The sequence below is a fragment of the Geotrypetes seraphini genome, chromosome 4 (genome assembly GCF_902459505.1).
Source record: "Geotrypetes seraphini chromosome 4, aGeoSer1.1, whole genome shotgun sequence".
In the NCBI taxonomy this organism is placed as follows: domain Eukaryota; kingdom Metazoa; phylum Chordata; class Amphibia; order Gymnophiona; family Dermophiidae; genus Geotrypetes; species Geotrypetes seraphini.
In genome coordinates, this window is record NC_047087.1 from 138754347 (window position 1) to 138779826 (window position 25480).

At 43.5% G+C, this 25480-nt stretch overlaps 1 protein-coding gene across 2 annotated transcripts in view; it reads right to left on the bottom strand.

The window, feature by feature from the left end:
• The window catches only part of LRRC36 (leucine rich repeat containing 36), a 668251-nt gene that overhangs the window by 179192 nt on the left and 463579 nt on the right, over nucleotides 1-25480 (bottom strand). For both annotated transcript variants that reach the window (XM_033941089.1, XM_033941088.1), the window contains exon 12: nucleotides 1586-1712. In XM_033941089.1, the coding sequence (XP_033796980.1) occupies nucleotides 1586-1712 (127 nt within the window). The remainder of the gene's footprint in view (nucleotides 1-1585; nucleotides 1713-25480) is intronic.

Genomic DNA, 25480 nt, shown 5'->3' on the forward strand with positions numbered 1-25480 from the left:
AGTGGATCAAGGGTCAGTTAACCCCCTAAGATGTGCCCATCAGAGCTCAACAGTGCGTTGCTGAGTAAATTTTTATCAACCTCCATTATAGTAAATAGAGATGTACAGGAAAAACAAAGAGATTGCAACAGGCAATATCCTCCATCTACAAGTATAGCAAAGTTGTAAAGGTAAAGCAATATAAGGCAAAGTCAAGAACATTCAGCACAGCATTATACTTATCAAGTAGCATCAATTCTACTGGAAGCAAGCTTTTCCAGGTAATCTGCGAGTTCATTTGGAGCTGTAAAGTCCTTGGTGCAATTGTTGTAAGTGACTCGGAGTTTTGCAGGGTACAGCATACCAAATCGTGCTCCCATCTGTTTGAGCTTGGGTCTGAATTCCAGCAGCAGTTTTCGGGCTTTAGCTGTTTGCTTGCACAAATCAGGCACAAAGAGAAGAGTGTGACCCTCAAACTTTACTGGTGCTTTCAGCCGCGCCTTTTGCATGATGTCCATCACCTGAGTAGTTTGACGATGACCAGTCTGGGGTATCCGTTTGGATCCGGCGATTGATGAGTAGGGATCCGGTGAGCGCATTCTATTTCAAACGCGTGGCAGAAGCTTAGATCTAAAAGTTTAGGTAAGGTGGATTCCAGAAATTTAATCAGGTCCTGGCCTTCCCGCGCTTCAGGTATTCCAAGGATCCTAAAATTATTACGTTGCGCGCGGTCGTTGCTGTCAGCCATTTCAGCCTCTAATTGTGCAATGCGCTTGGTCTGGTGCAGCAGAGTCTTAATATTCTCGGCATGAACAGAAGATTGAACTTCAACAGAGTCCATACGGCGATTAAGATCAGTAAGCTCAGTTTTGAAAGTTTGAAATTCGGTCTTAATCTCATCTAGATCACTTTTCATTTTACCCATCAGGGCTCTCAAGGCACGTATTTCCTCCAAAATGGACGACGCAGTGTCTTCATCCAGCTTAGAGGAAGATTTGGATGATGACAAAGGCTCAATGCTGCGCTTCTTTCCAGCTTTTGACGCTGCCATGCTTCGCCTGCAGGGAGCTGAAAGTCAAACCGCTTTGCACCCGTAAAAGTGTAGGTTGATATCGATTCTTAGTCAAATTCGCGCCGGAGCAATGAGGTTAAGCAGCCATCTCAAACGGTGCTCACTAGCGCCCCCCCTTAGGAACAATTTTCAATGGGATAAGGTTAGGGACGTTTAACCTGAGGACTTTGAACCAGTCTTCAAAGTAGAAATATACGTGGGTACTTGCTACTAACATTTATACTTACTTTTTCTGCTGCTAAAATTTTGCTAGAAAAGTATACAGGCAATGTTAAAAATAATATCTATGAACACATTATTCCTCCCCAACTTAAACACAGTCCTAATAAATGTCTACTCTTAATACAAACTTCACTGGTATTCAGACTGCTGATTTATGCTTATTAGATAATTTCTGCCCCATACAAATGACTTTGAAAACTATTCATGTTTTTAAAAAGATACAAGTTAATATACTGGGAGAGGTGAGTTTTGATGCATGGGGATGCAAAGAATTAGGAACATATCTGATGAGACCATCTGATTAAAACATACCAGGAGACTGTGTCTGATTTCCAGTTACAGGAGAATTAGAAGCTGCAACTTCTTCCATCTGTTGTATTTTGTAAACAAGACAGCAATTTTCTTCTGATAACATTTCAAGTTTTCGCATTAAAGATTCCTTCAAAGAAAACCAAAGTGTCATTACTACAAACTAGTATTATGTTATCTTAACAAAATTTACCCAGCATAAGAAAACCCAGATAGTATTTTCAGAGCAGTTATATTTTAGCCAGATATAGCAAGTTGAGTTGAAAAGCTGTCATAAAGTTACCGATATATATTCAGCTGCATGGTACCAGCCCAAGGCAGTCCTTGCTCCCCCAATTCCCAGGAAGGCTCAAGGCCCTATCCACCCATAGTTCAGCACATACCCTTCCCTATGTCCTACCCTCTTGTGTTCAGGATCTTGTCCTTTCTCTCCCAGGTGTAGCATCTTATCTTTCCAACCATAGCCCTTACCACTCCCCAGTCTACAATCTCATTTTTCCTTCCCTCCCCACCTCTTCCTGCCATGTCCAGCATCTCCTCCTTATTTTCTTTCCCCCCTACTACTGCTGCTACTCTTCCTCCATCCAATATTCCTTCTAAGCTGTGCCATTCAGTGGTTTTGGATTGCCAAACATCAAACCATGTGGTAAGGCATCTCCCATAGGGCCTCATAGGAAGGAAGAGGAGAACAGGGAATAGAAACATAGAAAGATGATGGCAGAAAAGGGCCACAGCCCATCAAGTCTGCCCACTCTATTGACCCACCCCATTGAGTCTGAGTGCTAGTGACCTAGTTCTTTAACTTGACCCTCGTAGGGATCCCACGTGGATGTCCCATTTATTCTTAAAATCGAGCACGCTGGTGGCCTTGATCACCTGCACCGGAAGTTTGTTCCAGTGATCTACCACCACCCTTTCCGTGAAGAAATACTTCCTGGTGTCACCACTAAATTTCCCCCCTCTGAGTTTGAGCGGGTGCCCCCTTGTAACCGAGGGTCCCTTGGGAAAGAATATATCGTTTTCCACCTCGACACGACCAGTGACGTACTTAAATGTCTCAATCATGTCACCTCTTTCTCTGCGCTCCTCCAGGGTATAGAGCTGCAGTTTGCCCAGTCTTTCTTCGTATGAGAGACCCTTGAGTCCGGCGACCATCCTAGTGGCCATCCACTGGACCGATTCAGCTTGAAGCACATCTTTCCGGTAATGTGGCCTCCAGAATTGGACACAATATTCCAGATGAGGTCTCACCATGGTTCTGTAGAGTGGCATTATGACTTCAGGTTTGCGGCTGACGAAGCTTCTATTGATACATCCCATCATTTGCCTTGCCTTAGATGAGGCCTTCTCTACTTGTCTGGCAGCCTTCATGTCTGCACTGATGATTACCCCCAAGTCCCGTTCCTCTGAAGTCCTAGCTAGCGTTTCTCCATTCAAGGAGTATGTTCTGCATGGATTTCCGCTGCCGAAATGCATGACCTTACATTTTTTAGCATTGAAGCCCAGCTGTCATGTCGAGGACCAGTTTTCCAACGTGATCAGATCCTGCGTCATACTGTCCTTGAGGTTGCTTTCACTTACTATGTTACACAGTTTGGCGTCGTCGGCAAACAGTGATACTTTACCCTGAAGCCCCCGGGTCACATCCCTTATGAATATGTTAAAAAGGGATGGTCCCAGGACTGAGCCCTACAGCACTCTGCTAGTCACCTCCGAAGTCTCAGAGAGGGTGCCGTTGACCACCACCCTCTGAAGTCTTCCACTCAGCCAATCATTGACCCATGCAGTTAGTTTCTCACCCAACCCCATCGATTTCATCTTGTTTAATAGTTTAATAGTCGGCTTGGGGGCCCGTTCCAGCGGGGCACCCGACACTGTCTTCGCTCCTCCCCCATTCCAGCAGGGGAGAGCCGACGGAGGATGGCTGCAGTCCGGCCATCGGACCAACGGTCGGCTCGGGGGCCCGTTCCAGCGGGGCACCCGACACTGTCTTCGCTCCTCCCCCATTCCAGCAGGGGAGAGCCGACAGAGGATGGCTGCAGTCCGGCCATCGGACCAACGGTCGGCTCGGGGGCCCGTTCCAGCGGGGCACCCAACACTGTCTTCGCTCCTCCCCCATTCCAGCAGGGGAGAGCCGACGGAGGATGGCTGCAGTCCGGCCATCGGACCAACGGTCGGCTCGGGGGCCCGTTCCAGCGGGGCACCCGACACTGTCTTCACTCCTCCCCCATGCCAAAAGGGGAGAGCCAACAGAGGAGGGCTGCAGTCCGGCCATCGGACCAACGGTCGGCTTGGGGGCCCGTTCCAGCGGGGCACCCGACACTGTCTTCGCTCCTCCCCCATTCCAGCAGGAGAGAGCCGACGGAGGAGGGCTGCAGTCCGGCCATCGGACCAACGGTTGGCTCGGGGGCCCGTTCAAGCTGGACTTCAGTTTTGACTGTTTTGATTTTATTTTCAATTCTTTTTAGTTTATGATATATTTTTTTAATCTCACTTATTGTTTTACCACTTATTTTGCATCTATTCTTATCTCCCCTCTTTTTTCAACCTTTCAAAGTCCTTTAGATCATTGTAATCTTATTAGAATGTTTATTTTCTTATTTTTCTCATCTATTCTCTATTTTATTTCTTCATTACTCTACTAATTGTCATTTTTCCAGGTACTTTAGTTAGATTGTGAGCCTTCGGGACAGTAAGGGAATTTCTAAGTACCTATTTTACTTATAATTTTAATGCACCCTATTGTCTATTTTTTTGTAAACCGCTTAGAATCCTAACGGAGTTTAGCGGTATATAAGAAATAAATTACATTACATTATGGTGTGGGACACTGTCGAAAGCTTTAATGAAATCCAAGTATACTATGTCCAGAGCCTCTCCTGAGTCTAGCTTTCCTGTCACCCAATCAAAAAAGCTTATAAGATTGGATTGGCATGACCTGCCTCTGGTGAATCCATGTTGACAGGGATCCCTTAGATTCCCTTCATCCAATATCGAGTCTAATTTACCTTTAAGTAGAGTTTCCATGAGTTTACACACTATTGATGTGAGACTCATTGGTCTGTAGTTCGCAGCCTCTGCTCTGCAACCCTTTTTGTGCAGAGGAACGACGTTTGCTGTTTTCCAGTCCAGGGGTACTCTCCCTGTACTTAGGGAGAGATTGAAGAGCATGGCTAACGGTTTCGCCAGAACATAGCCTAGTTCCCTGAGCACTCTTGGATGCAACTCGTCCGGTCCCATGGCTTTGTTCACCTTGAGTCCTGACAGTTCTCTGTAAACATCAGCTGGTGTGAACTCAAAATTCTGAAATGGGTCTTCCTTGCTTTGCTTTGCTTCCAGCTGTGGCCCGTGCCCTGGTGCCTCGCAGGTAAAGACTGAGCAGAAGTAATCATTCAGTAGTTTGGCTTTTTCAGAATCTGTTTCCACATAATTCCCGTCTGGCGTTCTAAGGCGTACTATCCCATTTGCGTTCTTTTTCTTGTCACTAATGTACCTGAAGAATGATTTGTTCCCTTTCTTGATGTTCTTCGCTAGAGTTTCTTCCATTCGAAGTTGGCCTCCCTAACTGCTGTTTTGACCGCTGCAGACTTAAGAACATAAGAACATAAGCAGTGCCTCCGCCGGGTCAGACCATAGGTCCATCCTGCCCAGCAGTCCGCTCTCGCGGCGGCCCAAACAGGTCACGACCTGTCTGAATAACCAGAAGGGGCCCCCTTGCCTCCTTGGTTTCCCATTAAAGCCCTATCTTCCCATCGAAGTCCTAATCCTCCGGTCTTGCACATTCACGACTTGGTTGGGTTTCCATACTTATTACCTGGTTAGTTTTCTATACTTGTATTACATCCCAGCACCTCTCTCAGTATCCCACGATCCCCTTATCCCTTAGGAATCCGTCCAATCCCTGTTTGAATCCCTGTACCGTACTCTGCCTGATCACTTCCTCCGGTAGCGCATTCCAAGTGTCCACAACCCTTTGGGTGATAAAAAACTTCCTTGCATTTGTTTTGAACCTATCTCCCTTCAGTTTCTCCGAATGCCCCCTCGTACCTGTTGTCCCCTTCAGTCTGAAGAATCTGTCCCTATCCACCCTCTCTATGCCCCTCATGATCTTGAAGGTCTCTATCATATCTCCCCTGAGCCTCCTCTTTTCCAGAGAGAAGAGCCCTAGCCTATCCAACCTCTCGGCGTATGGGCAGTGTTCCAGCCCTTTTACCAGTTTCGTTGCTCTCCTTTGGACTCTCTCAAGTACCGCCATGTCCTTCTTGAGGTGTGGCGACCAATACTGAACGCAGTATTCCAGATGTGGACGCACCATCACTCGATACAATGGCATGATGACTTCCCACGTCCTGGTTGTTATGCCCCTCTTTATGATGCCCAGCATACTGTTGGCTTTTTTCGAGGCTGCTGCGCACTGTGCAGATGGCTTCAGTGATGTATCCACCAGCACACCCAAGTCTCTCTCAAGTCTGCTGTCTCCCAACAATGCCCCCCCCAATTTGTAGTTGAACAACGGGTTCTTTTTCCCTATATGCATGACCTTGCATTTTTCCACGTTAAAGCGCATTTGCCATTTGTTTGCCCAGTCTTCCAGCTTGTCCAGGTCCCTTTGCAGGTCCTCACACTCCTCCCTGGACCTAACTCTACCGCACAGTTTGGTATCGTCTGCAAATTTTATAACCTCGCACTTTGCCTCCTTTTCCAGGTCATTGATAAATATGTTGAAGAGTAACGGCCCCAGCACCGATCCCTGTGGCACACCGCTCGTGACTCCCCGCCAGTCAGAATATTGGCCCTTCACTCCGACCCTCTGCAGTCTACCCGACAACCAGTGCTTGATCCATCTGTGCACATCCCCTCCCACCCCGTGGTTCCACAGCTTCCTAAGCAGCCTTTCATGTGGCACCTTGTCGAAAGCCTTTTGAAAATCGAGGTAAATGATGTCTATGGGTTCCCCATTGTCCACCCGACTGCTTATTCCCTCAAAGAAGTACAGAAGGTTCGTTAAGCATGACCTTCCCTTACAGAATCCGTGCTGGCTTGTTCTCAGTAGGCCATTTCTCTCGATGTGCTCGCAAATGCCGTCTTTGATCATAGCTTCCACCATCTTCCCTATAATTGAAGTCATGCTCACCGGCCTGTAGTTCCCGGGGTCACCCCTCGATCCCTTCTTAAAGATAGGTGTGACATTCGCCAATTTCCAGTCCTCTGGTACCTCTCCAGTTTTCAAGGATAGGTTGCAAGCATGCTGGATTGTGCCCGCTATTTCTTGTCTTAGTTCCTTTAAAACCCTTGGGTGGATCCCGTCAGGGCCCGGTGATTTGCCGCATTTTAACCTGTCTATCTGTTTGAGGACATCCTCCTTACTTACCTCTATGTGCTCCAATTTTTCGGCCTGTTCCCCACTCATGAGCTCCTCTGAGTCCGGTATATTAGATGTGTCTTCTCTCGTGAAAACCGACGAGAAGAACGTGTTCAACCTCTCAGCTACCTCTTTATCCTCTTTAATCACTCCCTTCCTATCCCCATCGTCCAACGGCCCCACCTCCTCTCTCGCTGGTCGCTTCCCCTTTACGTAACTGAAGAATGCCTTGAAGTTTTTCGCCTCCCTGGCCAGCCCCTCTTCGTATTTCCCTTTTGCTTTTCTAACCTCTCGGTGGCATTCCTTTTGGCATTTCCTGTGCGCCTGGTGATTTTCTTCCGTTGGGTCCTTTTTCCATCTCTGGAAGGATACTTTTTTGTCATTTATTGCCCTCTTTACTTCAGTTGACATCCAAGCCGGGTCCTTTGACCGCTTGTTCTTGCAGCCTTTCCTGAAACTGGGGACGTACATTCTTTGAGCTTTCTGCAGGGTGTCCCTGAATAGGGTCCAGGCGCTTCCTACAGTCTCCATCCTAAAGATGTTTCTGAGCTTCCTCCCCACCATTTCCCTCATAGCAACATAGTTTCCTTTCCTGAAGTTGAGCGCAGTTGTTGCGGTCCTCCTTACTATGGGAGTCCCCCTTTCTAATTTGAATCTGATCGCGTTGTGGTCACTGTTGCCTAGTGGTCCTCCCACTTCTACCCCTCTTGCAGGCCCCCCTAATCCGTTTAGGATGAGGTCAAGAGTAGCACCCCCTCGCGTCGGTTCCCTGACTAGTTGCTCCATGGAGCCGACACTCTTTGTCCTGTATTCAATGTTTGCTTCTTTTTCCCCGGTGCGTTTGTACGAGATAAATGCTCTTTTCTTCTCCTTGACGAGGCGCGAGACCTTATCAGTGAACCATTGGGGTTTCTTTCTTCTTTGTTGTTTAGTTACTGATTTTATGTAGCGGATAGTTGCCTCATGAAGGGTTTACCCAGATGGATTCCCCAGTATACTTGACATCTGTGATCCTGGTTGTTTTGATGTTTTCTTTGATGTAAAGTGCTACCCCTCCTCCTAACTTACCCTCTCTGTCTTGCCGAATCAGGTTGTATCCTGGTATAGTTATATCCCACCCGTGAGAGTCTGTGAACCATGTTTCGGAAATCGCTACTATGTCTAAGTCTGCATTAACTATTTCTGTTTCCAGTTCTAGAAATTTGTTCCCTAGGCTGCGTGCGTTAACATACATAGCTCTCCACTCTTTTTGTTTATTAAGCTCATGTAGAGAGCAACCCATTTGAGTTAAAGTGTCCCCTAGCGATTCTTTTGCAGTAAGGGTACTTACCTTAGACTTAGAAGCGGAGTTTTGGTTCGCCACATCAGGATTGTTACTTACTGCTCCGGTGTAAAAGTGGATACCCACCCCCGACTTACCTAGTTTAAAGCCCTTCTAAGTAGGTGGGCTAGTCGGTGTCCGAAGACGTTCTTGCCTCTGTTGGTCAGGTGGAGTCCGTCTGGTCCCTGTAGTCCCTGTAGTGTCTCTCCGTGATTCAGGAATCCGAAGTTCATTTCCCGGCACCATCATTGTAACCACTCATTCGTCTTCAGGATACGTTCTTCCCTGTCCCTTCCTCTGCCCCTAACAGGAAGAATTGAAGAGAATACTACCTGTGCTCCTGTCTGCTTCAGCCTCTTTCCCAGAGCTTCGAAGTCACTGGCTATGTCCTCCAGGGTGTTCTTGGCAGTGTCATTCGTTCCGACGTGGATGAGCAGCATGGGGAAGTGGTCCTGGGGCCTGAGAAGTCTATCAAGACAGGTGGTCACATCTCGTATTCTGGCTCCGGGAAGACAGATGAAGGACTGGGAGGGAGGCAGAGAAATGAGGAATCTGCAGAAGGATGTGCTTCATCAGGCATTTCTAAAAGATTAGTAACATCACGGGACTTTTCCTGTTGTAATTGTCTTCATTCTATTGCCCTTTATTTTTTTTTTAATTTGTTGGAAGGTAATATACCCATACAAAAGGAGGTATTGATTGTTCAGAAACATTTAGGGTTCCTTTTACTAAGTTGTGCTAGCGGTTTTAGCGTGCGCTACATTGCTGCGCGCGCTAGACGCTAATGCCAGCATTGAGCTGGCATTAATTCTTGGTGCGTAGCGCAGGGTTAGCGCACGCTAAAAACGCTAGCGCACCTTAGTAAAAGGAGCCCTTAGTATTTCAAGGAAATATCTCTTTAACATATCTCTAGGAGATATTGTAGAAATTTAGAAAGTGTAGATTGCTGGCCCGATTATTATTTTCAAGACTTTCTAATTTTCTCCTTATGCCATCAGTATCTTTAATTTGCACTTCTTCAGTATTCTCAATTGTTTTAAGATCTGTAGTCAAACTTTGAGTTTCACTCTTACATACAGTCACGTCCTGTTTCAAAAGAAATTTATTTTCTGTTCATTCAGCCTTTTTCTCTAATTCTTTTACTTGAGGGGTTAATGATTTCCCCAAATTCATAACCAAGACCCAGAGATTAATTATTTTTTTTAAAAAATATTTTATTTATAACATTTTACAATATTACCAAGCATATACATCTTGTACAGAAAAGTGAGATCAAACTACATATTAAACTATAATTCCAAAATTAATATTTGCTACAAGGAAATACCAATCTAGCTGTTCTCACACTAGTCCTCAATATTATTGGATCCATTATTAAGAGCACAACTTATATACTTCAAATTAATTAAGCAAGAAAAATCCTTGTCTAACTAAAGTGCGGGGAACTAATTTCTCATAGGCGTTATTACGTTGTTATTCCTTTTTCAAGACGTTTCATTGAGAGAAAACTAATCAATTGAGATGGCTAGAGATTAATTATTAAAGAAAATTCCTGTAGTGTAATATTATAATTTTCTGATACAGGTTTTACCTCTAATCTTCTTTGTTCCACGTCTTCAGATGAACATCCTGCCACAGATAATTTCTGGGGACTTGAAAGGTCCCTCGTTGACTCCGATAGCAAACCCACAGTTGATTTAGCCTCTCGTGGTGAGAGCTCTACCTCTCCGGACATGCTCACATCTCGCGAAGAGCTTGCTTGCTGTGGCTATGGGAGTGGAACTCTATGGTCTGGGCTCAGAGTGGTGTCTAGCCCCTAGATATCTGCTTCGGTGTCACTTACTGCTGGCATCTCCAACAGGCGATTCCCGGACAAATTAGGCTCTCTTTGTAGACGCCTCAGGATTTTGTCGATCATGCTGATAGAAGGGACTTCCACAATGTTATTCTGATTGCCTGCCAATTCATTGCTCAATGCTGGCTGGTGTAGTGGGGACCATTCACACATGCAAAGCAGTCATATTCTTTCCTATTAGAATACTGTAGCTCTTTTCTGTCTTTTATCTGTTTAAATACAGTAACACAGTAAATGATGGCAGAAAAAGACCCTCGGTCTATCGAGTTTGCCAGAGCCATGCTCTCCACTCAGTGAGGAACTAGTCATGCATGTTCAAGTGTCAACCATTTAGGAAGTCAAACATTATGGGGATAATAATAATCAAGATTCCAAGTATTGCTCCATGTATTTTATTGTAAACTGCTTAGATGGTACCTACCAAAAGGTGGTATATCAAATACAAAATAAACTTGGAAACTTAAATATAGGAGAAGGGGTAAGTGGGCAAATGCTTAGGAAGGGGTAAGCAGAGAGTATATGTGGGAGACATGGGCAGTGGATGCTGTGAAAAGGAGAGAAAGAGGAAGACAATTATGGAATGAGTGAGAAATAAAGGAAGGTGATAGATCTTAGAAGGGAATGAGAAGTTGGAAATAGGAAACTAATAGGGGTTTTGGGAGCATGGCTAAGATAAGGCATAAGAAAGAACTGGAGATGAATGACAGGGAAGAAACTAGGATTGTTGAGGAGATGAGAGAGAGACAGAGGCAGATGACGGAGAGGAAAGAAAGAAGGCATGGAGCATGAAATAAAAACCTGAAAATGGAATTCAGATTTTGGAATTGGGCTTAGGAAAAACACAATAAGTAAACTAGTAGAGAGAGAGAGGGTGTAACCCAACTTGAAATAATGATCAAAGTTACAAAGTATTTATTTTCAAATTTTAAATAGTTCAATGTGTCAGCTTTGAAAATGTGTATTTTGTTCATTACAGAACGAAATGTGACCCACTGAGTGAAAACGTACCAAAAGTGCAGTTCTAAATAACAGAGAAAAAGGCTATAAAGCTTTGGAGGGGTAATTTTGGGCAACTTTCATTTTTAAAAGTTTGTGTACTATAGGGTCAGTCAAAAGAGACTAGGCAATGTTTTTCATGATCTACAGCCTATGGAGCTCATAATTAAAAAACATAGACATCCAAAACCCATTCTAAACACTGCATAGTCCTAAGTCATATAATTAAAAAAATATATAAACAATACATTCAGGAGGTCTCAGCGTCCACGTCAAGATGTTCAGCATAAAGGTGTTCCATAGGCATGCTTATGGTCTGAATGTCCAAGTGCTACAAAGAAAACTAAAACAATCTAGCTTGGGTGTTTCCCTGGACATCTGCACTTAGACCTGCTTTAAAAGTGTGTATGCTGAGTGGCACACTCATTTTTAACCTATTAGTGATCTGCCTGTGTGAGAGAGCTAGAGCCAAGTGTTTGTGTTAATAGCTGCAGAGTCACTTTAACTTAACCTGCCCTACTTCTCTGCTTCACCCATTTCTCACCCCACACCCACACAGATATCTGCAATCTCACTTCCCCACCCCTCCAACCACATATGTGTCTTTCTACCTGTCCCCTCCCTTCGTTTTTTTAAATATCTTTGTTGAGTTTTAAGGTAATATGTATAAAACTTAAAAAGAAACAGAATATTATAATGGATTGTTGCATCGGTATGTAGTAAAGCAAAGGGCAATGACATATAGGCATAATCAGTCATTATCACAATAAATATCCATAGGAGCCCATATTTTACAGAAGTGGGTGTGACTTTGGTTTTTTGATGCTATAATATCTTCATATTTTCTTAAGGAACAAATATATTTCCACCATTCAGAAAAATATAGTTGGAAGTTATCTTTCCAGTGACAAACAATTAAGTGCAATGCTAGAGCAATCATGATATCAAAAACGTTAAAGTGCTTATCAGACAAATGAAGATCTGGGTTGAGGGATCTTAGTATAATAGTTTTGTAGGTAATGGGCGTTGAATTGTTTCTGAAAACAATGGAGCACATTTTGTGCCATATGTGGTTTCAAAAAACATGGACATTGGGGACAGTGAATACAGATGTGAGATAGTGAACATAATTCTGTAGAACAGAACCCCTACCTTCTATTTCCACATACTCACTCACCTTGATCTCTGTAGCTGTGCCATCACATTTAGTTTGTCTCATGTGCCTGGAGCTGCAGAATGAGAACCATTAAGGAAGCCGCTCAGCACTGAGTAGTAGCGCCAAATCCCGCGCCTGCTCGTGTTTTTCAGCGCGGCCAAAGACACTCAAGGAAGCCTGTTAACAGCGGGAACTTGGAAAGTCAGCTCCTGCCTGCTGCACCTCCACCGGGGATCGGCGGTAGAGGTATGAGGCTAGGGCAGGGAGGGGGGCAGGATGCAGAGCCTTGGAGGGAGGGAGGGTGCAGAGTCTGACAGGGGAGGGAAGAAAGGGTGCTGGGTGCAGAGTCTGACAGGGGAGGGAGGGAAGGAAAGAAAGAGGCTGAGTGCAATGCCTGACAGGAAGGGAGGCTTGGGTGCAATGCCTAGGTGGCCTGGGTGCAATGCCTGGGTGTCCTTGGTGTAATGCCTGGGAGACCTGGGTGCAATGCCTAACAGGAAGGGAGCTGGGTGCAGTGCCTGACAGGGGAAGGAGGGAGGGAAGGAAGGGTGCTGGGTGCAATGCCTGACAGGGGAGGGAGGGAAGGGTGCTGGGTGCAGAACCTGACAGGGCAGAGTACTTGAATATTAAGCCGCCTGACATATTCGAGTCAACTATTTTTCCTCCTTTTGGGGGGGGGGGAAGGGGGTCTTGACTTATAGTCAGATTGACATATTCGAGTATATATGGTTGTCCTATCAGTATATAAAATGAAATAAAGAAGGATAGGAAGGGAAGATTTAGTGTCTCAGGCCCAAAAACATACAAAGGTACAAAGAGATAAGGACCTTACAGTGAGCATGAGAGAGAGAGAAAATACAGGGCTAAAGAATAATTAGAAGGTAGATGCACATTATCTAAAGACAGTTCTGTGAGGTCTAGCATGACAGTTGTTAGCAAACACATATACAGAATTGGACTGGACCATAAATGAGGCAAACCCAGATGTGCAACATGGGGCAACAACCAACCAAATACCCATCATTTTGGAAATCTAGGCCACATGCCCAGAAACAGCTATCTGGTAGGACCTTGGGTCTATCTATTCCAGGACCCAATTCAGAGAATGGCCTATGCTAAGAAACATGATGAGTAAATTAAACAGGCACAAAAATATAATACAGGACAAAACCAAAACATAGACACCACTTAGATGTGATCAGATGTGATATTCAGTACTCTGCACCTAAAGCCCGAGTCCTTTCTTAGTTTTCTGTATCTACAAGTTTCTAAAGGCCTCTATTCTTAAAGGCACATCATAATTCTCTCTCTTTCTACACAGCTTAATAATTAGTAACCTTTATTCTCTTTAGCCTCTGCAAATGCACAGTTTATTTTATAAACAGTTGTGTGATTTTCTAAAATGGGGCCCATCAACCACCCTCATCTGATCAACTCCACACACAGGGGATCACATTTGGTGCCCAACACAGTGAAAATATCAAGCACTATGTTGGAAAATAAGCAAAAGAAACAAAAACAAAATAAAAACAGGCACAAGAAGAAATAGGACTGTTCAAGAAGAATGAGGCCTGCAAGCCTTGTCTAGCTGATGAATATCTTTATGCATAATTTCTGTAAATAGTTCCATTCATTTCCTTTGGGGATTAACCCATCCTCTGCTTGCACATTGGTGTTTCAGCTTACCAGGCCTACTCCATATGTCAAAAATATCAAATTAAAAAATAAACAAATAATGACTGTTTATACTGTTTGTTAAGCTTCATGAACTCACAACCTACAACATTCCGTGGGAGGGGGCTAGAAAAGTGATGGACTGGACACCCAGACATGGCACCAGAGTAGTGGGATACCTTACAGGGCACTGCTGTGAACTTCATAAGAAGGGTCCCACATAAACATTCACTACAGCTCCCTTATAGGTCATGGTGAGTCCCCCAAAACACCCCCAGAATCTACTAGACCCACCTATTCACCACCCCAATAGACCTTATGGCTGCAGGAGCCACTTATATGGCAGTACCAAAGGGTTTTGGGAGGTTTTTTTGGGGGGTGCACATGTTTCACCATGAATGCAGTGGTTAAAGCGGCTTATGGGGCTGGGTCCTCCTCTCCATGGTTCACTAACCCACCCCCAAGACCACTTAAGCCACCTCTGTACAGGCAGCTCTACTAAGCTTTCCTATGCCAGGCTGCCAGGTGCTGTTCTAGAGGTAGACATGTAAAGTTGTTATTAGTAGCACTTTGCTTTACATGTTATGTTAGATTTTAAATGTAGATGAAATAAATTTTGTTAGTTTTAAGGATATGAATTGATTTAAAGAAATCAATAAATTAAATATTTAATTAATTTTATGTTATGGTATTCTTGGTACAGCAAAATAATTTTATAACAAAATCTCTCCCTTATTGAAGGAAAACAGATTAGAGCCTGTTGATTAAAATATAGTGGTACAGATAACCCTCGATAAGAAACTGGCAGCATATTGTCTCAGCAGTGTGGGAATTCAGTGTTGCATATTAGCAAAATATGCATGCTTCATCTTACATTCACCTATTCCAAACACCTTTAAAAGCAAACTCTACATGCTATGGCATTAAAAAATACAGGCGGCATTACATTTTAATTCTTTATTTGGCATATGTGAGACCAGAGTCTAGGATAGGGGTGCCCACACTTTTTGGGCTTGCAAGCTACTTTTCAATTGACCAAGTCAAAATGATCTACCAACAATAAAATAAAAAAAAAAACACAAAAGCACACTGTATGCACAGAAAATGTTAATTATTTATATTCTGGGGTTTTTTCAAAGAGATCAAGGCAGATGACCCTATGCACTATCACCTCAGTAACAACTATACAAAAATAGGCAAATATACCCCCTCCCTTTTTACTAAACTGCGATAGCAGTTTTTAGTGCAGGGAGCTGCGCTGAATGCCCTGCGCTGCTCTCAGCTATTGCGGTTTAGTAAAAGGGGGCCATAGTGCAAAATATAGACAGCAGATATAAATTCTCAAAGCGGACACATTTTGCTCACTAAATTGAAAATAAAATCATTTTTCCTACCTTTGTTTTCTGGTGATTTCATGAGTCTCTAGTTACACTTTCTTCTTCTGACTGTGCATCTAATCTTTCTTCCCTTCTTTCAGCCTGTATGCTTCCTCTCCTCCAGACCTCATTCCCTTCCCCAACTTTTTTTCCTCTCTCCCTGCCCTTTCTTTCTCCCTGCCTCCCTTCCTTTTTTCTCTCTTCATGCCCCCTTTCTTTCTGTTTCCCTTCTTTCCTTCTATCTCCCTACCTGCCCCCTTTCTTTCTTTCTCCCTGCCCTCCCCCAAACCACTGCTGCCGCCATCGGGGAACAGGCTCCAAAGCCACTGCCGCCCCAAGCTCTCCCTGCTTTTCCTGCATCGGGCTGACCAGAATTCCTCTCCCCGATGTCAATTCTGTCGTCGGAGAGGAAGTTTCGGGCCAGCCAGGCAGATTGGCTGGCCCAGAACTTCCTCTCCGACAGCAGAATTGAGTTCGGGGAGAGGAAGGCTGATCGGCACGGTAGATTGTGAAGGCAACGCGAGTCTATCATGGTGCCCTGGATGGGCTCTGCGATCGAATCACTTTGCCTTCGAGATCTACCGGTTGATCGCGATCAACGTATTGGGCACCCCTGGTCTAGGAAATTGAAGCACTACTGATGTAGTGGGTGGATAAGTTACATTTTCAGAGACCAAAATATTCATGTGGCCCTTGGAAAAATTAAAATACCCCTGATCTCTGAGCAAATTAACAGAACTAACTAATATCAGAGAAATGGCGGGACCGCCGGAAGAGGAAGCAGTGTAGCGCAGGGCTCAGAGAAGGGGCGGGACCACTGGCAGAGAAAGCAGCTGGGCTCACTGGCATCCAGAAACAACGGTAGGCAGCTTCTCCATGCGGGAGGGGGAGGGGGGAGGCTGTGGGGGTGCGAGCAGTCCTTCAGAAAGGAGAGTCGGGGCGGCGAACAGAGAGTCGGGGCGGTGAGAGGAGAGTCGGGGCGGCGAATGGAGAGTCGGGGCGGCACGCGCGGTATACGCGTGTGCGCGTTATAGTAAAATTTTTTTACATAAATTTCTATTCCCCGCGCGCTATACTCGTGTGCACGTTTTACACGGGTGCACGGTATATGGGTGAAAATACGGTAATTATCACATGCTATTGAATCACAAGACGTTCCAGCAGACCTATGTGCCATACTGGGGCTCTCAAGGTAAACAGTTAAGTTTTGCTTCCCAAGCATTAAGGAACAGTGTGGAAAATATGTTGGTTCTTATAAACAGATATTATTAGGTCAGTCTGGACCTCTAGCATGTATGCTGTTATCCATAAGTTGTTTTTATGAGTTTCTGTTACAGTCAACTTATGTTATGACTGTCATACACTACAACATCTTGTTTTTCCAGACAATAAACCAAAATCACATATTTTCTTTTTGCTTCACTGTAACAGGTAAACGTACTCTGCCTACCGTGTCTATACTATGCTGTGTCCATATCTCTGAAACATTTATATCATTTAGCTTCATCTTTTTATATACTGTATACAGATTAGTGTCTTTCAGATTCCCAGGCAAGGGATATCTCATACACATGGGATTATGGCTCCCCCCCTTTATATCCTGCTTAATAAAATTATTGCCTTGTTTGTCTTATCGACTGGTGGTGTCCCCATGGTACAAGGGTGGTTTAGGCTTGTTGAATCTTCGCCATTTGTCGGTTGGTTGTGGCATGCGTCACATTAATGATTTCTTTCGGGGTACTGCCCATTTTACTAATACTTCTCTGGAGCTTTCTTGTTTCACAAAGACTCATTTTAGTGTCTATCTTCACTCTGTGCCATTAGCTCACCTGCGCCCCTTCCTGTTATGGTATTGCATTTCCCCTTGCGGAAGGCTTGGCAATGGGTCTGTAAATTCCACTCTCTTAGTTCTACTATATCTCCTTTCCTGCTTTACGCTTTAATGGGAATTTTCTGCCTGGGATGGATGGAGCTAGTTTTGTTCGTTGGGAAGCAGGGAGGGATCCACTATCTGTTCCAATTGGTGGACGATGGGGGGAAAAATTAAGCCTTTTGATGCGTTATGTCACAAATTTGGTCTCCCTCGAGCTGATGGCTTTGCTTACATGCAAATTCAACATTATATTGCTTCTTTGCCTCCCAACCATCTGACAGCCTCTTGTCAGGAGCTTTTATCCATGGCTTTTCCCTTGGATCTCAGCTCCCTGTTCCTCTCAAATTTCACCATAGACATTTGAAGGTTGAATCCCCCCTGCTTGACCATATTAGATTGCGGGATGCTTGGGCTCGTGATCTTTCTGTACCATTAGCTGATGATGTTGTCCTTTGTGCTGTACGCAAATTGCCTGCCTTTCGTAAATATGCTACCTTTTGGTAACAACATTATAAATTGGTTTTACGCTTGTATATTTCCCCTAAAATAGCTCACCTTTCAGGGTTTCAAGCCTCCTCTGACTGTCCTCGCTGTACTGGCCCTGATGCTGGCTTGGGACATATGTTCTGGACTTGTCCTATTATTCAGTCCTTTTGGGAAACTATTTTTCTTTTTGTATTTGGAATGTTGTTCTTCAGCGTTCCCTTTGTTTCTTTTTGGTGTCCCTATTCATTTTGCCCCTCGAAGACCGGGGACTGCGGCGTTTCTTCGATGGACAGTGGTAATAGCCCTCAAATGTATTTTGCTTAAGTGGATGGAAGCGGAGGGACCTGACTTTTCCCTCTGGCATTGCTGCCTGATCACTCTTTTGATGTGGGAATGCCGTGAAGTGCAAAACTTTTCTTCCCTGCCTGCCTGGATTTTCAAACGCATCTGGGAGCCTTTTTGAAACACTATGACTCCTGTGGCCCATAGCCGCCTCCTGAACTGTTGACTTGTATTACTCTTTCCACCTGTTGTCTGCTTTGCATATCATTGCCTTTTCTTTTCTTTGAATGGTTTACTTGGGCTAGGCTTGAAGGAGGACTGGGGATTGGGGTGGTTTGGGGGAGGGTTGCTGGGGTGGTCCCTTGTGTTTTCTATGTATGCCTTGTCCCTGGACGGTGGTTTATTCTTTATTTTTGGCTGGTTGCTATTGCTGTTCACTGTTGGGGACCACATGGGGTCTCTGGGGGTTTGGGAGTGAGGGGGGTCCCTTACTGTTGGGTTTTGTGATGTTGAAAGTGAGCTTACTCTCAGTGTTGCCTTATACTTTTGTATCATCTCTTGTTAAGCTCAATAAAATATATTTTACAATAAAATTATTGCTATCACTCCCACCATAGTGTAGCCACAAAATACTGCAGAGGAGGGCCATAACAGACAACACAGGAGCACCAAAACCATCACTGAGCTCATCTTTGGTCATCTGAAGAATGGCTTCAGATGTTTTAACCATTTGGGGAGGGGTGGGGGGCTGCTCTACCGACCAGAGAAGGTGGCTCAAATATTGTTTATTGTTAGTTGCTATACTGCTGCTAATGACTGGGAAGTCAATTCAGAGCAGTTTGCATGAGCTTCAGTAAAGGTGTTATAATATATGAGCTCTGATACAAGAGATTTAGTACAATACAGAGTTACAGTGTTTCTATGATAGTTACCATACCTGAGCTTTAGATGGTGTTCATTGTTGGTTTTGGTGCTTCTGGGCATCATGGTATGATGCATTTATCCTTTACTTTTAGTCTTTCTTTTGACTGAGCATACAGTCTGGGTATGCTGTATAGAATGTATATTTACCTTAAATATACGTACATATTATCCATGTACATATACTTTAATTATAGTTTCTGTATTATCATATACTCAGCATTCTTTGGATTATCCATGCGTTCACCCTTTTGTGTTCCAAGTGCAGAGTAGCCTGCTGTTTCCTCCATGTTGCTACTCCCCCTAAATGTCTCTTTATTTGTTAAAGTGTTCTGTGAAAAGTATGGTCTTTATTCCTTTCTTGAACTTTCTGGTGCCCTTTTCTAGTTTTAATTTCTTCGTATGGGAGTTCTACCACATTGGGGCCATCACTAAGAACATTCTTTTCCTGACACTTTTGTATTTGATGTCTCTGAAGAAGGGTATTTCCAGTAGGTATTCTAGGCTTGAGTGCAGGGCACGTTTGGGGGTATGGTTGTCTAGTCTGATTGCCGGGTATTGTGGTTCTGAAAGATGAATGATTTTGTGTGTCAGCAACATGATTTTGAATTTCACCCTGCTTGCAGTGGGAGCCAGTGCAAGTCTTTCAGTAGCGGGGTGCCACTCGTCTGCTTCAATTTTCCCAGCAGAAATCTTGCTGCTGTGTTTTGTACTTTTTGGATTTGTCTAATCATGCACTTTGGAACACAAAGCAGGACTGTATTGCAGTAGTCAAAAATTAAGAGTACCAGGGATATTACTACATTGGACATTGCTTGATGGGTTAGGTAGGATTTTAATCCTCTGACCTAGTAGAGTTTGCCATAAGTGTTTTTCACGACACTTTGGATGTGTACTGTCATGTCTAGGTTTGGGACTACAAAATAAATATGTGTCAGGCTCAATGTAGGGAACTCCAAACATAGTCTGGCTTTACATACTTAAGAATAAAGGACCTCAAAATCCATGGGATAAAGCTCTCTGAAGCACAAAGACTTAGGAAAAGAGAGCCTAACAGACTATTACTGGTCCTGCTCCGGAAAAACTAAACCAGTGGAGAGAAAACCCAAAGAGGGGAAACAAATTCTCCAGCTAGAAAACCGGGCTTAAACAAAAGGCTTAAAATGTTAAGTCCCCCTACATTAAGGCGTAAAATTATCAGGAGGTAAGTTGTCTGAAAAACATCAAGGGTAGGCAAAATTTCCAAATAGCGTCTTAGCATCCAACTGCCAATAAGTACTGAAACATTTAAACTTAGCTTTGCTTCAAGTTTTATCACTGTCTGTCAAGTGCAGTATGTCGCTTCTTGGCCTCTATCCAGCTGGAAATTTCAGAAACGCTGTTAGCTGCCAAAACCCCGGTTTGCTTTAGTTCTTCAACAAGAGAGTCCTTGTTTCACCATCACGTTGCTGCATCAGGAAGATCTAACCTCTCTGGTAATTACTGCACTAGATGTGAGAAGAGTGGAATGCTGTAAAAAAGCCCAGGTGACGTCATTAGAGTGCAAAAATTTCAAATGAACAGAAAATTTAAAAAACAGGGTTCTAAAAGACACCATTAAAAGAGTTAGCAAAAATTTGTGTTCAGGGAAAGAAAACCCACTACAAACAAACCCTAATAATAAAGTCCAGAGGTGAACCAACTTTTTATTTTATTTTTGAGTCATTTTAATTTTATTTATAGCTTTATAGTTTATTTAAAAAATTACTGACGTATACCACTACATCAAAAAAATTTTAAAAAAATTCAGGAAAATTCAAAAAGCTCAGAAAAATTCAGAAAACCACAAAAAGATAGTATCATTAAAAAAAATGCTTTCCACTCCACCATTGTTTTCAAGCCATCGTTCTGTAGTTTGTAATGCAAAGATTAATCTTTGTTCACTTCCGCGTAACCATTTTTTAATGTCACCTTCTCTTTTTGACGTCCATAATTGTTGAAGGATGGTACATGAGAGCTCATCAAATTTATGTCCTGACTCTAGGTGATGTCGATCCAGCGGGGCCTCCAAGCTTCTCTTCTTATACAAGATCGGTATTCTATCATTCTAGTATTGAAAGAATGAGAAGTCTGGCCAATTTAGGCCTTTTCACACAGACATTTAATCAGATAGATTACATTCTGTGAATTGCAGGTGAAGGATCCTAGTATCCGACTACTTTTATTGCCTTGTGACAAGACAACCATAGTGCCTTCAATGGTGACATGACAGATGGAAGTGACCACAGTTCTTAAATCCTTGGTGGTTGTGACAAAATCTCAGAGTCCAGACATCAGCGTTGCATAAATGGTCAGTTAGATTACTATTTCTGGCATAAGTGATCATGCAGTGATGTTGGGCCAGAAGAGGGTGATTCGAGAACATCCTCCAATGTTTACAGATGATGGAAGCAATTTTGTGTGAGGATGAAGAAAATTTAAGGTTACAAGTAAGGTTAAGATGATCTTGCATTCTATTGCGAGGAGTCAGCAGGAGATCTCAGTGATTATTCAATGCTCATTTATAGGCGTGTGAAATCACCTTCTTAGGGTACCCACTCTGTAGGAATTTTTGTTTTAATCTTTCAGATTTATCAATAAACGAATTCTTAGTTTCACAAATTGTTCTATATCTAAAGAATTGAGGTACCGGAAGGCTGTCCTTATGACCCTTAGGGTGCATGCTGGAGTAACTTAAGAAAGTATTCCTTTCAGTGGCTTTAGAATATATTGAAGGTGTGAATAAACATGTGGATAAAGGCGAGCCAGTTGATATAGCGTATCTAGATTTTCAGAAAGCTTTTGATAAAATTCCTCACGAGAGGCTCCTGAGAAAATTAAAGTGTCATGGGATGGATGACAAAGTTCAGTTGTGGATTAGGAATTGGTTATTGGATAGAAAATAGATGGTAAGGTTAAATGGTCATTTCTGTCAATGGAGGAGAGTAAACAGTGGAGTGCCGCAGGTGTCTGTACTGGGACTGGTGCTATTTAACTTATTTATAAATGATCTGGAAATTGGAATGACGAGAAGATGATTAAATTTGCAGATGACACTAAACTGTTCAAAGTTGTTAAAATGCATGCGGATTGTGAAAAATTGCAGGCGGCCCTTAGAAAATTGGAAGACTGGGCGTCCAAATGGCAGATGAAATTTAATGTGGCCAAATGCAAAGTGATGCACATTGGGAAGAATAACTTAAATCACAGTTACCAGATGCTAGAGTCCACCTTGGGGGTTAGCGCCCAAGATACAGATCTGGGTATCATCGTAGACAATACGATGAAACCTTCCTTCTAATGTGTGGCGGCAGCCAAAAAAGCAAACAGGATGCTAGGAATTATTAAAAAAAGGGATGGTTAACAAGACTAAGTATGTTTTAATGCCCCTGGTGTGACCTCATCTGGAGTAGTGCATTCAAATCTGGTCTCCTTATCTTAAGAAAGATATAGTGGCGCTAGGAAAGGTTCAAAGAAGAGCAACCAAGATGATAAAGGGGATGGAACTCCTCTCATATGAGGAAAGATTAAAACAGTTAGGGCTCTTCAGCTTGGAAAAGAGACAGCTGAGGGGAGATATGACTGAAGTCTACAAAATCCTGAGTGGAGTAGTGGATCGATTTTTCACTCCATCAAAAATTACAAAAACTAGGGACACTTGATGAAGTTACAGGGAAATACTTTTAAAACCAATAGGAGGATATTTTTTCACTCAGAGAATAGTTAAGCTCTGAAACGCATTGACAGATGTTGCGGTAAGAGCGGATAGCATAGCTCAGGGATCTCAAAGTCCCTCCTTGAGGGCCGCAATCCAGTCGGGTTTTCAGGATTTTCCCAATGAATATGCATTGAAAGCAGTGCATGCACATAGATCTCATGCATATTCATTGGGGAAATCCTGAAAACCCAACTGGATTGCGGCCCTCGAGGAGGGACTTTGAAATCCCTGGCGTAGCTGGTTTTAAAAGAGGTTTAGACAAGTTCCTGGAGGAAAAGTCCATAGTATGTTATTGAGAAAGACATGGGGGAAGCCACTGCTTGCCCTGGATCGGTTACATGGAATATTTCTACTCTTTGGGTTTTGACCAGGTACTAGTGACCTGGATTGGCCATTGTAAGAACAGGCTACTGGGCTTGATGGACCATTGGTCTGACCCAGTACGACTATTCTTATGTTGCTTCTCTGTATCTTCTTTATTTTCTCTCTGTAGAAGTTGCTGAATTCTTTACTAGTTAGGGAGCATTTGGTGGTTATTTCTTTCTGGTTTTTTTCCTAGCAAACCATATAATACTTGATATAGGGGTTTTATGGAGTTTCCAGCTTCAAGGATCTATTTTAAGAGGTATTCTTTCTTTTCTATATGTATCTTCCTGATGTAAATTCTGTTGACTCTAAGCCAGCTTTTTTTTAGCTTCCTCATCCTCATTAGATTTCCTCCATTTCCTTTTGAGGTTTTTTCCCCTCCTTTTTAGCTACATGATTTCTTCTGATGGGGTGAATTAATCTTTTCTTTTGTTTGGTTTTTGTATTTTTAATGGGACTACCTCTTCTAGACTTCGGTTCAGTACCTCGTCCCAGAGTCTCACCTGTTCAGTATGGTCTGTGATCTGGTTTCTACATCACTGAGGTGTGTCTCAAGTCTGTTTTTGAATTTTGTGCTGTCTATGAATCCTCTCCCTATTCTTAGTCTCATTCTGGAGGTTTTTGTTTCCTACTTTCTGGTCATAACACTTCCATAGCTGTTATGGACAGATATATATCTTCCTCCCTGCCAAACAATACATCTAAAATATGTCCTTTAGTGTGGGGCTTTACCTTCACTGTTTGGGGTAGTCCTTTTTAAAAAAAAAATATTTATTTATTTTATTGAACTAATTATCAAAAATAACTTCTTGTACAGTGTATGATCAAGACAATCACAAAATTTACAAAAAAAGTAACTAAAATACATTAGAAAATAACTCTTCTGCTTATTTAGTTTTTTATTCTCACTCACTTTCCCATCTTGGATCCTTAATATGGTGTAGTCCTAGGCCTTCCAGTTGATGGACTATCTGTTGGTTTTTTTGGCATGCTGAGTCATCTACATGAAGATTAAGAACATAAGAATTGCCGCTGCTGGGTCAGACCAGTGGTCCATCGTGCCCAGCAGTCCGCTCCCACAATGGCCCTTAGGTCAAAGGCCAGTGCCCTGAGTCTAGCCTTACCTGAGTACATTCTGGCTCAGCAGGAAGTTGTTTAATTTTGTCTTGAATCCCTGGAGGGTGTTTTCCCATATAATAGCCTCCGGAAGAACATAAGAACTGCTGCTGCTGGGTCAGACCGGTGGTCCATCGTGCCCAGCAGTACGCTCACGCGGCTGCCCCCTGGTCAAAGACCAGTGCCCCAATTGAGACCAGCCCTACCTTCGAACGTTCTGATTTAGCACGAAGCTGTCAAACTTTGTCTTGAATCCCTGGAGGATGTTCTCCCCTATGACAGACTCCAAAAGAGCATTCCAGTCCTCTACCACTCTCTGGATGAAAAAGAACTTCCTTACGTTTGTACGGAATCTATCCCCTTTCAATTTTAGAGAGTGCCCTCTCGTTCTCCCTACCTTGGAGAGGGTGAACAACATGTCCTTATCTACCTTCAATACCTTAACTGTTTCGATCATGTCCCCTCTCAATCTCCTCTGTTCGAGGGAGAAGAGGCCCAGTTTCTCTAATCTTTCGCTGTACGGCAACTCCTCCAGTCCCTTAACCATCTTAGTCACTCTTCTCTGAACCCTTTCAAGTAGTACCGTGTCCTTCTTCATGTACGGTGACCAGTGCTGGATGCAGTACTCCAGGTGAGGGTGCACCATAGCCCGGTACAATGACATAATAACCTTCTCCGATCTGTTCGTGATCCCCCTTCTTTATCATTCCTAGCATTCTGTTTGCCCTTTTCGCCGCCGCCACACATTGCGCAGACGGCTTCATCGACTTGTCGATCAGAACTCCCAAGTCTCATTCCTGGGAGGTCTCTCCAAGTACCGCCCCGGACATCTTGTATTCGTGCATGACATTTTTGTTACCTACAGGCATCACTTTACACTTATCCATGTTGAACCTCAACTGCCATGTCGATGCCCATTCCTCGAGCCTGATTATGTCACATTGCAGATCTTCGCAATCCCCCTGCATCTTCACTACTCTGAATAACTTAGTATATTGTCTGCAAATTTAATCACCTCACTCGTCGTACCAATGTCTAGATCGTTTATAAAGATGTTGAAGAGCAGGGGTTTAAGCACCGAGCCCTGCAGCACCCCACTGGTGACGCTCCTCCAGTCTGAGTATTTTCCATTATCCCCCCACTCTCTGTTTCCTATGATCCAGCCAGTTTTTAATCCACGTGAGTATTTCATCCTCGATTCCATGGCTCACAATTTTCCGAAGTAGTCGTTCATGTGGAACCTTGTCAAACGCCTTCTGAAAATCCAAATATACATTGTCAACTGGGTCGCCTTTGTCTATCTGCCTGTTTACTCTTTCAAAGAAGTGCAGCAAGTTCGTCAAACACGATCTGCCTTTCCTAAAACCGTGCTGACTGG